General features: G+C 38.3%; 1 protein-coding gene across 1 annotated transcript in view; it reads right to left on the bottom strand.

Moving 5' to 3' along the window:
- Window positions 1-1,360, bottom strand: part of TPH2 (tryptophan hydroxylase 2) — a 104,356-nt gene extending 102,996 nt beyond the window's left edge. Inside the window, exon 1 of the mRNA XM_015063626.3 lies at window positions 1,025-1,360. Within this exon, the coding sequence (XP_014919112.2) occupies window positions 1,025-1,129 (105 nt within the window). The 5' untranslated portion in view covers window positions 1,130-1,360. The remainder of the gene's footprint in view (window positions 1-1,024) is intronic.
- Window positions 1,361-14,313: the final 12,953 nt, after the last annotated feature.

Raw genomic sequence — 14,313 nt, 5'->3', positions numbered from 1 at the left:
AGTGTAATATCTCATCCAAATATTCGTGATATTTAGATGTTAAAAAATCTATTTACATGTTTGGTCTCCTTTCTGCAAATTGATTTAAATAGTTCTATAAAACTTACCCCGATTACTTTTCAACACTTTTACCACTAATAATGCACTGTACAATACAACCTTCTGGCACATGTTTGGAGCTACAACGTTAGAACAGAACTTTCTATGACACAAACTGAATTGTAATTGGTTTGATGAACTCTGAGGTTATAATAATGAAATAGTATTTAATATTTTAAATGACTAGGAATCTGAATAGATTTTTCTGTTCATTGTCTTTTTTATTAAATCACATGACTATTACCTCAAATCAGGATCTAAAATCCCACAAAATGTTTCCTTTTTTATTCTGTTAGTATTTCAATACAAAAACTATCTTAAATACTGAAGCAAGTGGTATATTGCTTTCATTACTCCATCAATTAAAATGGGGGGGGGGATGGGGTAATGACGAAAGCAGGAAAACTTTTGAAAGGAACCAGACTTTCTTTTATTCCAATAATCAGCACCTATAGGCAAGAATAGAAAAGATTACTTCTGTGTTAAAAAAAAAAAAACAAGCTTTGTAGATGGTTAGAGGTATAGGAGACACAATAATCTTGCGGGAATCGCAGAAATCTATTTAATTTCTTCTCTCTGTTCCTACTCATAATAAATGGCCTTTCAAAATTCTACACACTCTGTTTAGTTGTAGATAGAAGACATTGGTTCCTACAACCTCTTGTTCCTGATGTTCAGGAACTTCTTTACTTTCTACTTATAAACTTTGAGGAAAGGAAGTTGAGAACATAGCGATCAATATACCCACTTTATGGAGAGAGAAGAAAGACTGAAGGCAGACAGCAGATGATAGAGGGTATACAGATGATAGAGGAACAAGTTGAGGCATGTGTGCTTGGTCTATATCAGGTGTCCCTGTGGCAAGGATAAAACGATGGCTACCCTAGAAAACACTCCTCTAGAGTGCCAGCTACTCAGTACTCACTGTTAAGCTGCCAAGTATCTGATGCTCTTCAGGCACTGCTGAATCCAGAGAAAACCCTCTCCTTGCCCAGTATTTACTGGAAAACATCATCATTGCCGGCTGCATGGATCCCGATGTAATTTTCTTTCTCTGCAGCAGGGGGGACTAGAGGGGCAGTTAGCAGCGCTGGAGGCGACAGAGCGGAAAGGGAGTAAAATAGACGGCTGCTCCAGGCTCTGTCCACAACCCTGGTGCTGACGAAAGAGCAATGAGAATCGTCCCCTCCCCAGGCTCCTTTATATGAGTGACTGGGGACTGATGGAAGGCTGATTAGAAAGAAACTCATTTCTGGCTGCCGATGGCCACGATCAGATTACAGACCTGAAGGCTGGGGTTATCTGTGCTCCTGTCGCGGTTTGTTTCATAGGTTGAACAGTCGTTTGGGTGTGGGTGGTGGAGAACAATACATAATGGGGATGTTATTTGTAAAAGAAAACATCTGTTCCCTGAGGTTAGCTCTCATCTCTCAAACCTGCTACTGGCAAGCTAACCTCAGACTTTAGGTGACTATGAGTTCAAAGGTTTTGGGCTTTCTTTCCAAAAGGAAAAAAAAATTTTTTTAGAAAGATCAGCACTGTTGAATCCTTAAGCCATTTTATTTTGTGTTAAGTGTTTTCTGATCTGATGTGTTACAACTGTATGTGTGTGATGGCTTTCATAAAAGGCACTGCTTCCCAATCCTATGATGCCGCTGTGTGGTGATATTCAGGCAATTGTATTGTAAAGGATATGTAAGGCTTTGATTTAGCCACATATGTGGTTGAGACACTAACCCTAGAATCTTCTCCACTTTGTGAGAAGGAAAAGGAAAATAAATGCCTGTATATCAGTCATTCCTTTGATGCTATTGACGGTTTCTGAATTTTTCCTCTCCACTTGTAACTAGATCAAATCCAACAATTTGAAATGTATAGATCAATTGAAGTACTTACTATTCAAACTTTAGTAAGTGATAATCACCATGTCACAGGAAAATATTATCAATCTCCTAAAGGCTGGAAGACTCTTAGCCAGATATGCTTATTTGACTGCAAAACTAAACAAAACCTGGGGCTGGTGCTGCTTCTCTGTACAGAAAACAAGATGAAAAATTTTCAAAACAGAAATGGATGAACTAGTATTAACTGGATATTAGTTGTTTCTGGAATCTTCATGGAACATAATTATTATTTGACCTAATTTTGGAAATATTATTTGGCATGGATTTCCTCCAAAAATCAGCTCTCACAAACTGACAGGAAGATGAAGTGTATTTTTTTAAGATTTTATTTTTAAATAATCTCTACACTCAACATGTACTTACAACTCCGAGAGCAAGAGTCATATGCTCTATGGACTGAACCAACCAGGCAGCCCCAGTAAGATGAAGTTTAAATACATTCATTGAGGTTTAGAATATAGGATTTTAAGATTTTCCAACACTGTCCTAAAACATTTCAGTAAAATCATGCTACTTCTTACTATTAAAAATATAAAATACATTGATTGAAGTAATGATAATAACAATAGCTAATATTAGTGAGTGCTTAGCATTTTCCAATTTCTATTCCAAGAATTTTTTTAGGTAAAAACATGTTTGATCATCACAACAACACTAGCAAGGCAGTAACTATTATTTCCATTTTATATAGGCAGAAACTGAGGCACAGAGAATTTAGGTAACTTGCCAAAAGGTTCATACAATGAAAGAATGGCTGAGGCAGGATTTAAATTCAGGCAGTCTGCCTCCAAAATCCATGCTCTCAACTATTACATTATACAGCCTCTTAGGTATTCCACACGAGGAAACCTAAGTAGGCTCAAGAGACCACACATACATAATTTCAGCTAGAACAGGGTTTGGGATGATGTGTAATTCAACAAAACTTCGTTACGCAGACACTTTCTGTTAGGCATTGAAACTGAGTTCTGGCGATGCAAAGATGAATGAGATACAGTGCCTACCCTCAAGCAAATCACACATGAGCTGCAAGAAGCACACATGAAAATAAACAAGTGAAACAAATATATTGACTTATGAACAGAAGACATTAGGAGCACAAGAGACAGGGTGCTCAATGCTACCTTAGGAGAGCCGGGAGAGGCGCCTAGGAGGCACTGCCTGGGCTGAATATTTATTTATTTATTTATTTATTTATTTATTTATTTATTTATTTATTTTTAATATATGAAATTTATTGTCAAATTGGTTTCCATACAACACCCAAAAGATGCCCTCTTCAATGCCCATCACCTACCCTACCCTCCCTCCCACCCCCCATCAACCCTCAGTTTGTTCTCAGTTTTTAAGAGTCTCTTATGCTTTGGCTCTCTCCCACTCTAACCTCTTTTTTCTTTTTCCTTCCCCTCCCCCATGGGTTTCTGTTAAGTTTCTCAGGATCCACATAAGAGCGAAAACATATGGTATCTGTCTTTCTCTGTATGGCTTATTTCACTTAGCATCACACTCTCCAGTTCCATCCACATTGCTACAAAGGGTCATATTTCATTCTTTCTCATTGCCACGTAGTACTCCATCGTGTATATAAACCACAATTTCTTTATCCATTCATCAGCTGATGGACATTTAGGCTTTTTCCACAATTTGGCTATTGTTGAGAGTGCTACTATAAACATTGGGGTACAAGTTGGGCTGAATATTTAAAAGTGAGTATGTTCTGGGTGTCTACGCTAGAGAAATTAAAGCTTGTATTCAAACAAAAACCTTTACAGAGGTTCTGAAAACAGCCCAAATGTCCTTTGGTGGGTGAATGGATACATAAACTGTGGGGCATTCATAAAATGGAATACTTGTTAGCAATAAAAAAGGAACGTAACTATTAATATACACAAACTGAATGAATCTGAAAGGCATTATGCCGAGTGGAAGAAGTCAGGCTTGAAAGACTGTGTATATTTATATGACGTTCATAAAAAGATAAAACTGTAGTGGGGGAGAACTGATCAGTGGTTGCCAGAGTTTATGGGTGGGGGAGGGTGTGACTCCAAAGGGATAGCAAGAGGGAGTTTGAGGGGGAATATTTTATATCCTCATTACGGTGTTGGCTACACTAATCTCTCCATGTCAAAATTCAAACTGCACAAGTTGATTTTACTATATGCTAATTTAAAAATAAAATTTTAAAAGCTTCAAAAAAAGTGTTTGTGTTTGTTAATCAGAATGGAATAGGAGATAGAAAGCAAGCTATTCACAATGAGATACCACCTCACACCAGTCAGAATGGCTAAACTTAACTCAGGCAACAACAGATGTTGGTGAGGGTGCGGAGAAAGAGGATCTCTTTTGCACTGCTGGTGGGAATGCAAACTGGTGCAACTGCTCTGGAAAACAGTAGGGAGGTTCCTCAAAAAATTAAAAATAGAACTACTCTATGGCCCAGGAATTGCACCACTAGGTGTTTACCCAAAAGATACAAAAATGCTGATTTGAAGGGGCACATGCACCCCAATATTTATAGCAGCACTATTGACAATAGCCAAATTATGGAAAGAGACCAAATGTCCACCTGCTGATGAATGGATAAAGAAAATGTGGTATGTATATACAATGGAATATTACTTGGTGATCAAAAAGAATGAAACCTTGCCATTTGCAATAATGTGGATGGAACTAGAGTGTATTACACTAAACGAAATAAGTCAGCCAGAGAAAGATAAATATCATATGATTTCACTCATGTGGAATTTAAGAAACACAACAGATGAACATAGGGGAAAGGAAGGAAAAATAAGATAAAAAACAGAGAGGGAGGCAAACTGTAAGAGACTCTTAAATACAGAGAACAGACTGAGAGTTGCTGGAGGGGTGTTGGGTGGGGGGAAGGGCTAAATGGGTGATGGGCATTACGGAGGCACTTGCTGGGATGAGCACTGGGCATTATATGTAAGTGATGAATCACTAAATTCTACTCCTGCACCCATTACTACACTATATGTTAACTAGCTTGGATTGAAATAAAAAAATTTTTTTTAAAGAAAGCAGGTTATTCTAGGTAGAAAGAATTTAAGAAAATATACAGAGAATTGTTGTTGTTCAACAATGCTGGAGTACGGATTTGAGGCAAGGGTGCCCTGGGAGAGAGAAGGCTAAGGAGGAAAGCGGGGTCAAATTCTGCTAAAACTTGAATGGCATTCGGTGGGCTTTATGCTTTATCATCACCTTTTGCTGCAGGTGAAAGAGAACAATTAGAAGGGCGTTATGCAAGTTAATAGCATAACCACACTGGTATCTTAGACAAGGAGCAACTTGGAGGAGACTTCGAGACTGAAGGCATCCACCCCACACCACTTAGGGCTTGAAATAGTCTAACCAGTAGATGATGACCTGGATTAAGGCAATAGCATTAAGGATGCAATAGCAAAACCAGAGATGTTAAGTGCATCTCACACTTGGATGTGAGAGCAGGGAAAAAAGGTGCCAGAACAACTTCTAAGTTTCTGACTTGAGGGACTGGGTTAATGACAGTGGCATACATTAATCTAGACCACACATAAATAATAGCAATTTAAGAGAAAAAAAATTTTTAAGAGAGAGAGAGAGACAGAGCAAGAGTGGGGGAAGGATGTCAAAGAAGAGAGAATCCCAAGCAGGCTCCACATTCAGCACTGAGCCTGATGCAGGCAGGGCTCCATCCCATGACCCTGGGATCATGACATGAGCTGAAATCAAGAGTCAGACATTCAACCAACTGAGCCACCCAGGAACCCCTGTGTTTTACAATTTTTTAAAATGTTTTCATAATAACTAAATAAAACCCAAGAGAACCCAGGAACTAAACCATGGAAGATGCTCACAATTAAAGGTAGAGTGAAAAAGGGAAGCCATCAGGTAAGAAAATGATTAACAAGGTGAAACATGAAAGCTTAGGAAAGAGATAAGAAAGACTTGTGGTCAATAGTTTTAAATACTAAGGAAGAGGGGTGCCTGGATGGCTCAGTTGGTTAAGCACCCGACTTCGGCTCAGGTCATGATCTCATGGTTTGTGGGTTCAAGCCCCGCGTCAGGCTCTGCACTGACAGTGTGAATCCTGCTTGGGATTGTCTCTCTCCTTCTCTCTCTGACCCTCCCCCATCTTGTGCTTTCTCTCTCTCTCAATAAATAAATAAACTTAAAAAAATAAATAAATTCATAAATACTAAAGAGAAGAGGAAGGAAATGAGGACCAGAGGAAGACCACTAGATTTGGCTATGAAACCGTTGTTGGTGACTTTAAAGAGTGCAGTTGTAGCAAAAGAGAGAACATAAAACCCAGTTTACGGGAGTTAAAAGGAGTGTGGGTGCTGAAGTGCAGGCCACAGGTCTAGATCATCTATAAGATATCAAAAGACACTTCCTAATTAAGAACATAGATTTAACTACTTCTGCTCCTTTCAGGAATCCAGCTAAAACAATAGTATAAGATTTCCATTCCTTTTTAAGGCACAAAAGAATAGCATAAATCCAAGAAACAACAGCAACAGAAAATGAGAAGCTGAGAGGAGATGAAAGAGTGATCAAAGATTTTGCAGACCCGAGAAAGCTAAACTTTAAGCTATCAAAGACTGAGAAGCAACTCAATTTATATTGTAGGCTCCCGTAAAAGCTCAAACACCTCTAGAAGAGGAAGCAAATGGAGGAGACTGGAAGAGAGTGGTCCAAATTCTGTTTAATTTCAAAATTTAACAAAGTTACAGTAATCGAACTGAGACTGTATAGGGAAAGCAAGAGGGACTTAACTCCCTTAAAGCCACTGGTCTGAGGTAAAAGTTAAGTTTCCATACGCTTAGAAACAAACACCTCTTTCTGGGAGAGAGAACAAATGAGAGATAACAGCCATTAATGGGAGTAATGGTTGTCGGAGCAAAATTAGAAGTAACAATTTAAAGCCTGCTTGCACAAGTATTTCTATTTTCCAGGAGCCCTAAAGAATGTTGACCACGAGGAAAGGTATCCTGTGATTGTCTTGTGTCTACTAAACAGTAATGACCACAAGATAATGACCATGGGACTGAAGGACACTTCCCCACTCCCAGCCTTTCACTCTTTGGAAAAGTGCCTTTATAAGCCTTACATGTTACCCCTTCGGGGAGTGATATTCCTTTTTTTTGTAGACTCCCTCATATACAAGCTATCTCTAATAAACTCTGCCTGCTTTCTTTCTCTCAAGTTCAGTGTTCATTTCTGTGACATTGAGACTCAAGAACCTGGTGCCGGGGCAACAAAATCAGTGTGGCACTGCAAAAGGATAGACTTACAGATAAATGGAAACGAATTTAGAGTCCAGAAATAAACCCTTTACATTTATGGTCAATTGATTTTCAACCAAAGTGCCAAGACAATTCAATGGGGAAAGGATAATCTTTTTAACAAATGTTAAAAAACTATATCTTCATAACCTTGGGTGAGGTGATATGTTTCTCAGATATGATACCAAAAACATACTCAGAGGAAAAATAGATAAATAAGATTTCGTCAAAATGAAAAACTTTTGTTCTTCAAAGAACACAATCCAGAAAAATAAAAGACAGAAAAAATTAAAAGATAACCCACAGTTTAGGAGAAAATATTTGTAAATCAAGTATCTCATAGGAGACAGTGTCCCAAATATATAAGAAACTCTTATAAGTCAACAATGAAAAGACAAATAAAGCAGTTTTTAAATGGGCAAAGGATTTGAATAGACATTTCCCCAAAGAGTATATGGCCAATAAGCACATGAAAAAAATGTCCAACATCATTAGTCATTAGAGAAATGCAAATCAAAAAACACAATTAGACACAATTTCGCAAACCACTAGTATGGTTGAAATTAAAAAGTCACATAAGTGTTGGAAGGAAGTGGGAAACTTGAAGTCCTCATACATTGTTGGTGGGATGGAAATATGGTACAGCTACTTTGGAAAAGTTTGGTAGTTTCTCAAAATGTTAAACATAGAGCTATCATATGACCCAGTGATTTTACTTCTAGGTATATGTCGGTAGTGTAGTCGCTTCAGAAAAATGTTTGATAAATGTTTAACTTCCTCCAAAAGTTAAATCTAAAGTTACCCTATGACTCAGCAATCCCACTCTTAGGTACACCTCTAAGAGAAATGGAAACATACGTCCCCACAAAAACCTGTACATGGATGTTCACAGCAACATTACCCCAAATAGCCAAAAGTGGGAACAACTCAAGTATCAACTGATGAAAAGACAAAACATGGTAGATACATAAATGGCAATGTAAAGGAATGAAGTACTGATATGTGTTATGGCATGAATAAACTTTGAAAACATGCTCAGTGAAAAAAGCCAGTCGCAAAAGACCACATATTTTATGATTCCATCTACATGAAATGTCTAGAAGAGGGCAAAAGAGAGGAAAAGGAGAGACACAGGAAGTAGATTAGTGGTTGCTAAGGACTGGAAAGAGGGGTGGGGTAGGTAGGAATCACTACTAACAGGTGGAGCGTTTCTCTTCAGGATAATAAAATATTCTAAAATTAAATATGGGTGATAGTTGCAAAACTTTGTGAATATACTGAAAAACACTGAAGTGTTTTTAGAGAGTGAGTTTTACAGCATAAGAATTCTATTTTAATTTTAAATCTTTTCTTAAAGACACTCTATTTATTTTTTTTAATTTATTTTAAAGACACTATAAAGACCTATATTTTCTGCCCCTATTCTACATAGCCAAGACACCTCCCTTCTTGCCCCCAGTAGATGAATGGAGCTTATTCTCTGGAGAGGGTAAAATAGAGGGCCTCTGGACTGACAGGCACCAAAGTTGAGAATAGGGGTATCACCCTGAAAGGAGAGTGATTAAATGAACTGGATACTGAGACTCACAAACCTCAGAAGGCTGACAGCCAGGCATTTATCCTCCAGCTAGGCAAAGCCTAGAGCATCTGAACAAAATGGAGCAGTCAGATCACCCTACAGTGAAGCCCACAGTTGACAAGCCCCAATTTAAATATTTGGTAGAGAGTGTGGGGTTGGATTAGTGAGAATTATGTATAAGATCAGTAGGTGAAAAGCCTCGATAAGAATTAGCTCCTCACTGTATGTTAACTATACTAGAATTAATCTTTTTTTTTTTTTTTTAAGGAATTAGCTCTCAAAGGAAAATGAATGTTGGGGCTAAATTGCCTCAGCTAATTGCTTTGATCTAATCCATATTGCGGTATCAACTATATTGGCAGGTGGAAAGATACAGAATTTTGCATATGCATAGGGAGGACTGAGGGGAGGGGAAAGAGGGGTAAATCCACATCTTCCAAGATGGGGAGTCAGTGGACAATGCCTAAAACTGAAAATTAAAATAGTAGCAATACAAGCATATTATAGCATCAAGAGATATGGAAATAAATTCCAAAAGAATTAGCTGAAAGCTGAAAATCTTGCCAACAGGGAAGAGAAATTAGAGAGTGGGGAGAAGGAAAAAGAGTTTCTCATAACAGCAAAACGTATGGAAACCATGTGCATATGTGACATTAATTACAAAAATTAAAAATTTTAGAAATACATTATACTGCATCAAAATACAATGCTAACTAAGTTGGGTGTAAATTTTAAAAAATAAAAAATAAAATTAGAAAAAAATACAACACTAGTTTTGGATAACCCAGAGTTTAAATCTTTGCTGGGCCACTTACCTAGACATATTTGAGGACCTGTTACTTCATGTTTCTCAACCTCCATTTCTGTCATACAGGGTGATTAATATCTACATTTTATAGAGCTGTTATGTCAATTAAATGGGATGTGTTTATAGTGTTTATCACAGTGACTGATAGATATTAGATGCTCAAAGTGTTAGATATATCCCTATCCCTCATTGATTCTGAAACCAGAGTGATAGAAATTTGGCACTGGTTTATAATCTTTGGAGAAGACGTCCAAATACAAAATATTACAAATGAAGAGGGCCATGTAATCATTAATGGCCATGTGAGTAAAAAGTTAAGAAATAAAACAGGGTCTACAAAATTATGGAAGTTTTATTTTAAGGACATCAGTGAGTCCTGAACAAAGGTATTTGTGATACCTATTGAGGCATTTGTGAAAACAAGAAAGAAATAATATGGGCCATCCTTTAATCAGCTGGAAAACAGAAGGACCTCCAGCCTGGGAGGCTTTTGACAATCAGGACAAAGATATAGAAAAAGGTGATATAAATAGGCTAAGGAAACCAAGGAATATACATGGTTCACAATTGGAACAGACCAATCTTCCCAATCTATCAACTTTCCCCACCCCACACACATACTTCCATTTTATAGGCAAAAGATGAGAGACCCTGAGGACTTCCTATTTTTCCCTTACCACTCACTCCAATCACTCTTGACATCAAGAGAAAGCTAAGCTTCAGAGATGCAAAGATATGTGTTGGGGGAAATGATAAAAAGAAATAAACTAAAAGTAAGAAAGAATTCTCCTGGCTACTCCCAAGGCAAATGGAGAAAGCAGGTATGAAGTTATTAAAGAATAGATATGAAATGTGAGAGTATGGAAATAATTTAAAGAGAATCAATAATGGTTATTTTGAAATTGGGAATCAACAAAAGTCTGATCTTGTCCTTAAATAATTTATTGTTCGGGTTTTAAGCCACTATTTCAGCCATTCAAGTTTATGTCACAAGCAAATTTGATACATGCCTTCTGTGCTTAAACTCATGTTGAATGAAGCAAAAGAAAAGGCTGAACTTGATAACACAAAACCAACCTAATTATTTTGCTTGGCTTTTCTTCCCATTGACATCTGACTCCTACATCTTACAGGGTGAACTTCAGGCTCCATGGCAGGAATTGTTCACCATCACGACCCCACTCCTAGTTCCTCCAACTTCACCATATGAATACCATGCCAAAATAAATGTATACCATGTATGAAGTATTTCCTTGTTGCAGTAGTAATTTATCAATAAAAGGAAATGAAATAAGCCTGCCATGACTACGTTTTGGGAAGCTCAAGCAGGCCCCTCCATAACACCATTTTCAAGGTATTCACAAACCAACATCATGTACATGGTTAATGAAGTAGCTGTTTATCTGGTACTTTAAATATCTACAAAAGGATCCAAACAAATAAGGCAGCGGGATGAAAAAAAAGTCATAGGTTCAACTAAAACCTTAGAAAAATGTCAGTTTAACTTTTGAGTCTTCATCAAAATTGATTTTAATCATGATAGTCAATATGACTATGCTCACATTTCCACCCAACACCACACAAGTGCCTCCACCGCCTCAACCCATATTAGAACAGGTGAAGGTATTTATAACACAACGGACACATATTTATTCCTTTCGGGTACCCCTAAATACTACAGAAAATATTACTTTGAGGGGGGAAATATAAACAAAGATAAAGCTCTAAACTCTGCAAGAAGTTTGTCTCAACTGACCAGATATCTAAACAACATAATCTAAAATTAAATCACAAAGGACGATTTGCTGTCTGACTGAACCTACCTATGGTTGAAAAATAACCTAAAACAGCAACCCACCACCTTAGGCATCTATTTGTTCACTGATAAAATGTTCACTGTCAAATAAACACCATAATTTCCCATACTACTAAAAAGGCTTACTGCAGATAGATAGGTTTTATGATTGTTTTTAATTTTTATGATTACTGTATTTGCTATATTGACCAAGAGGGGTTGGCTTGAGAATGATCAGACCTCATTAATAAGCAAAATATGAGAAATATGCTGGTGTTCCCTATCATGTTTTTATAACAACTTTCATAAAAGGAGACTGATAAAAGACCAGCACATTTAAGCAAAATTTGAAGAGGATAAAACTGAAGCACAAAGGAGATAGTGCTTTACTTTGGAGTCAGTAGTCAGTGTTTCAGATGAAACCAGAATACATGGTTCAAGACTTAAACTCAACATGACCTCAGTCAACAGGAAACAAACCATATGGTGTCCCAAGGCTGTTCCTGTAGGATACTATGTTTTGAGGGGGAAAAAAACAAACCACAGAGCTTTAAGATAAAAAAAAAGATGACCTGTGTGATATTTGGTTGCCATCAGATAACAATGATAGCATTTATCAATGCTTAATCATGCCAGGCACCACATTAAATGTTTTGTATGTTTTCCATTTACTCCTCACAACTGGGGTATTATTTTTCACCTCCAGATGAGAAACAGAAGGCTCAGAGAGAACAGTTATGGTCACAAAGCAAGGCAACTGAACCAGATCTCAAATCCATAACTGTCTGCCTACAGTTTCACTTTTCTGTTCCATATTCTTAAGTTCAGTGGACATTTTCTACTATGAACAATTCCATCAGTTTGACTGAATTTTTCCCCTGACATCTGACTCCCAGAACTTATGGGATAAACCCTATGTCCACATCATGAACCTTACAAAGCTTAAGATGATGAAAGCATCCACATCCTACCCCAAGCCACCTTGAACTACTTGAGGAAACAAATGCCTCAAGCAAGTTGCACTATTTGTCCAGAAGTACCCCATTAATTCATATTCTTTGTGTTTACATGGGTATGTAACTCTAAATTATGACCAAGACACTTTGAAATCAGTGATAAATAACAAGAAAAATAAGGTATGCAACACTCCCTAAGGATTTTAAAAGCAAGTTTAGGGGTGCCTGGGTGGCTCAGTCAGTTAAGCGTCCAACTTTGGCTCAGGTCATGATCTCACAGTTCGTGAGTTTGAGCTCCTCGCCTGGAGCCTCCTTTGGATTCTGTGTCTTTCTCTCTGTTCCTTTCCTGTTCGCCCTCTCTCTCTCAAAAATAAATAAAACACTTAAAAAAAATTTTTTTAAAGACAAAGTTTAACAAAGAATAGCATGTAATATATTTAAAATCCATAGTGATGCTGTCAGACAAGGTGAGAGCCCTTCAGACAAACTTGGGAATCTTAGAAAAGAGATTAAAATAAGAGGGATCCCCCTAGACCAAGGCCATGCCTTTCATGGATTCACTCTACTGTGAAACCATCCCATGATATGCTCAGCCACATGCAAAAGAATGAAACTGGACCATGATCTTACACAATACACAAAAACCAACTCAAAATGGTTAAGAAATGCTTACAATTGGGGCGCCTGGGTGTTCAGCCAGTTAAGCATCCAACTGTTGGTTTCGGCTCAGGTCATGATCTCACAGTTCATGAGTTCCAGCCCCGCATAGGGCTCTGTGCTTATGGCACAGAGCCTGCTTGGGATCCTGTCTCCAATCTCTCTGACCCTCCCCCACTCACGCTCTGTCTCTCAAAAATAAAAAAGAAATGCTTACAATTATTGAGTCTTCATAGAATAAACTCCCACTCTTCTAAACTTACCTTTTTATGTCTATTTCTGAAATACAGAATTGAAAAGGGATATGGAAATGTCAGCAACCTGGTTATGTGAAAAGCATTGCAAAATCAAATTTAGAGCGTGGCCAAAAGAAGCAGTAATTTCTGTGGCAACGAATCTCCTTTTCCCCCTACAATACGGTAATCGTATTACTTGGTATTTACCCCAAAAATACAAAACACTAATTCGAAGGGACACATGCACCCCTACATTTATTGCACCATTATTTACAATAGCCAAGCTATGGAAACAGCCCAAGTATCCATCCACTGATGAATGGGTAAAGATGTGGTGTGTATATATGTATATGGGTAAAGAAAATGTACTGTGTGTGTGTGTGTACACACACATGGGTTCAAACCCTGCATCAGGCTTTATGCTGACAGCACGTGTCCTGCTTGGAATTCTCTCTCCCTCTCTCTCTGCCCCTCCCCTGCTCATGCTCTCTCTCAAAAGAAGAAGAAGGAGAAGGAGAAGGAGAAGAAGAAGAAGAAGAAGAAGAAGAAGAAGAAGAAGAAGAAGAAGAAGAAGAAAGAAGAAAGAAGGAGGAGGAGGAGGAGGAGGAGGAGGAGGAGGAGGAGGAGGAGGAGGAGGAGGGGGAGGAGGAGGAGGAGGAGGAGGAGGAGGAGGAGGAGGAGGAGGAGGAGGAGGAGAAGGAAAGAGTTCTCTCTCATGTCTGGAACGAGTCCACTGGAAGTTAGGACCAAGGGAATAGATTAGGAAAAGGATCCTGTTGAGGCTGTAATGGCCCCAAGATCCTGTCACCCGAATTCAATCTGCTGGCCATCAGCTCATAATTAAGAAAAGATGTGCCGGGGCGCCTGGGTGGCTCAGTCGGTTGAGCGTCCGCCTTCGGCTCAGGTCATGATCTCGCGGTCCGTGAGTTTAAGCCCCGCATCGGGCTCTGTGCTGACAGTTCAGAGCATGGAGCCTGCTTCGGATTCTGTCTCC

Source organism: Acinonyx jubatus, chromosome B4 (assembly GCF_027475565.1).
Source record: "Acinonyx jubatus isolate Ajub_Pintada_27869175 chromosome B4, VMU_Ajub_asm_v1.0, whole genome shotgun sequence".
NCBI lineage: Eukaryota > Metazoa > Chordata > Mammalia > Carnivora > Felidae > Acinonyx > Acinonyx jubatus.
The sequence above is the reverse complement of the archived record's forward strand: the minus strand, read 5'-3'. Positions and strand labels throughout refer to the sequence as shown.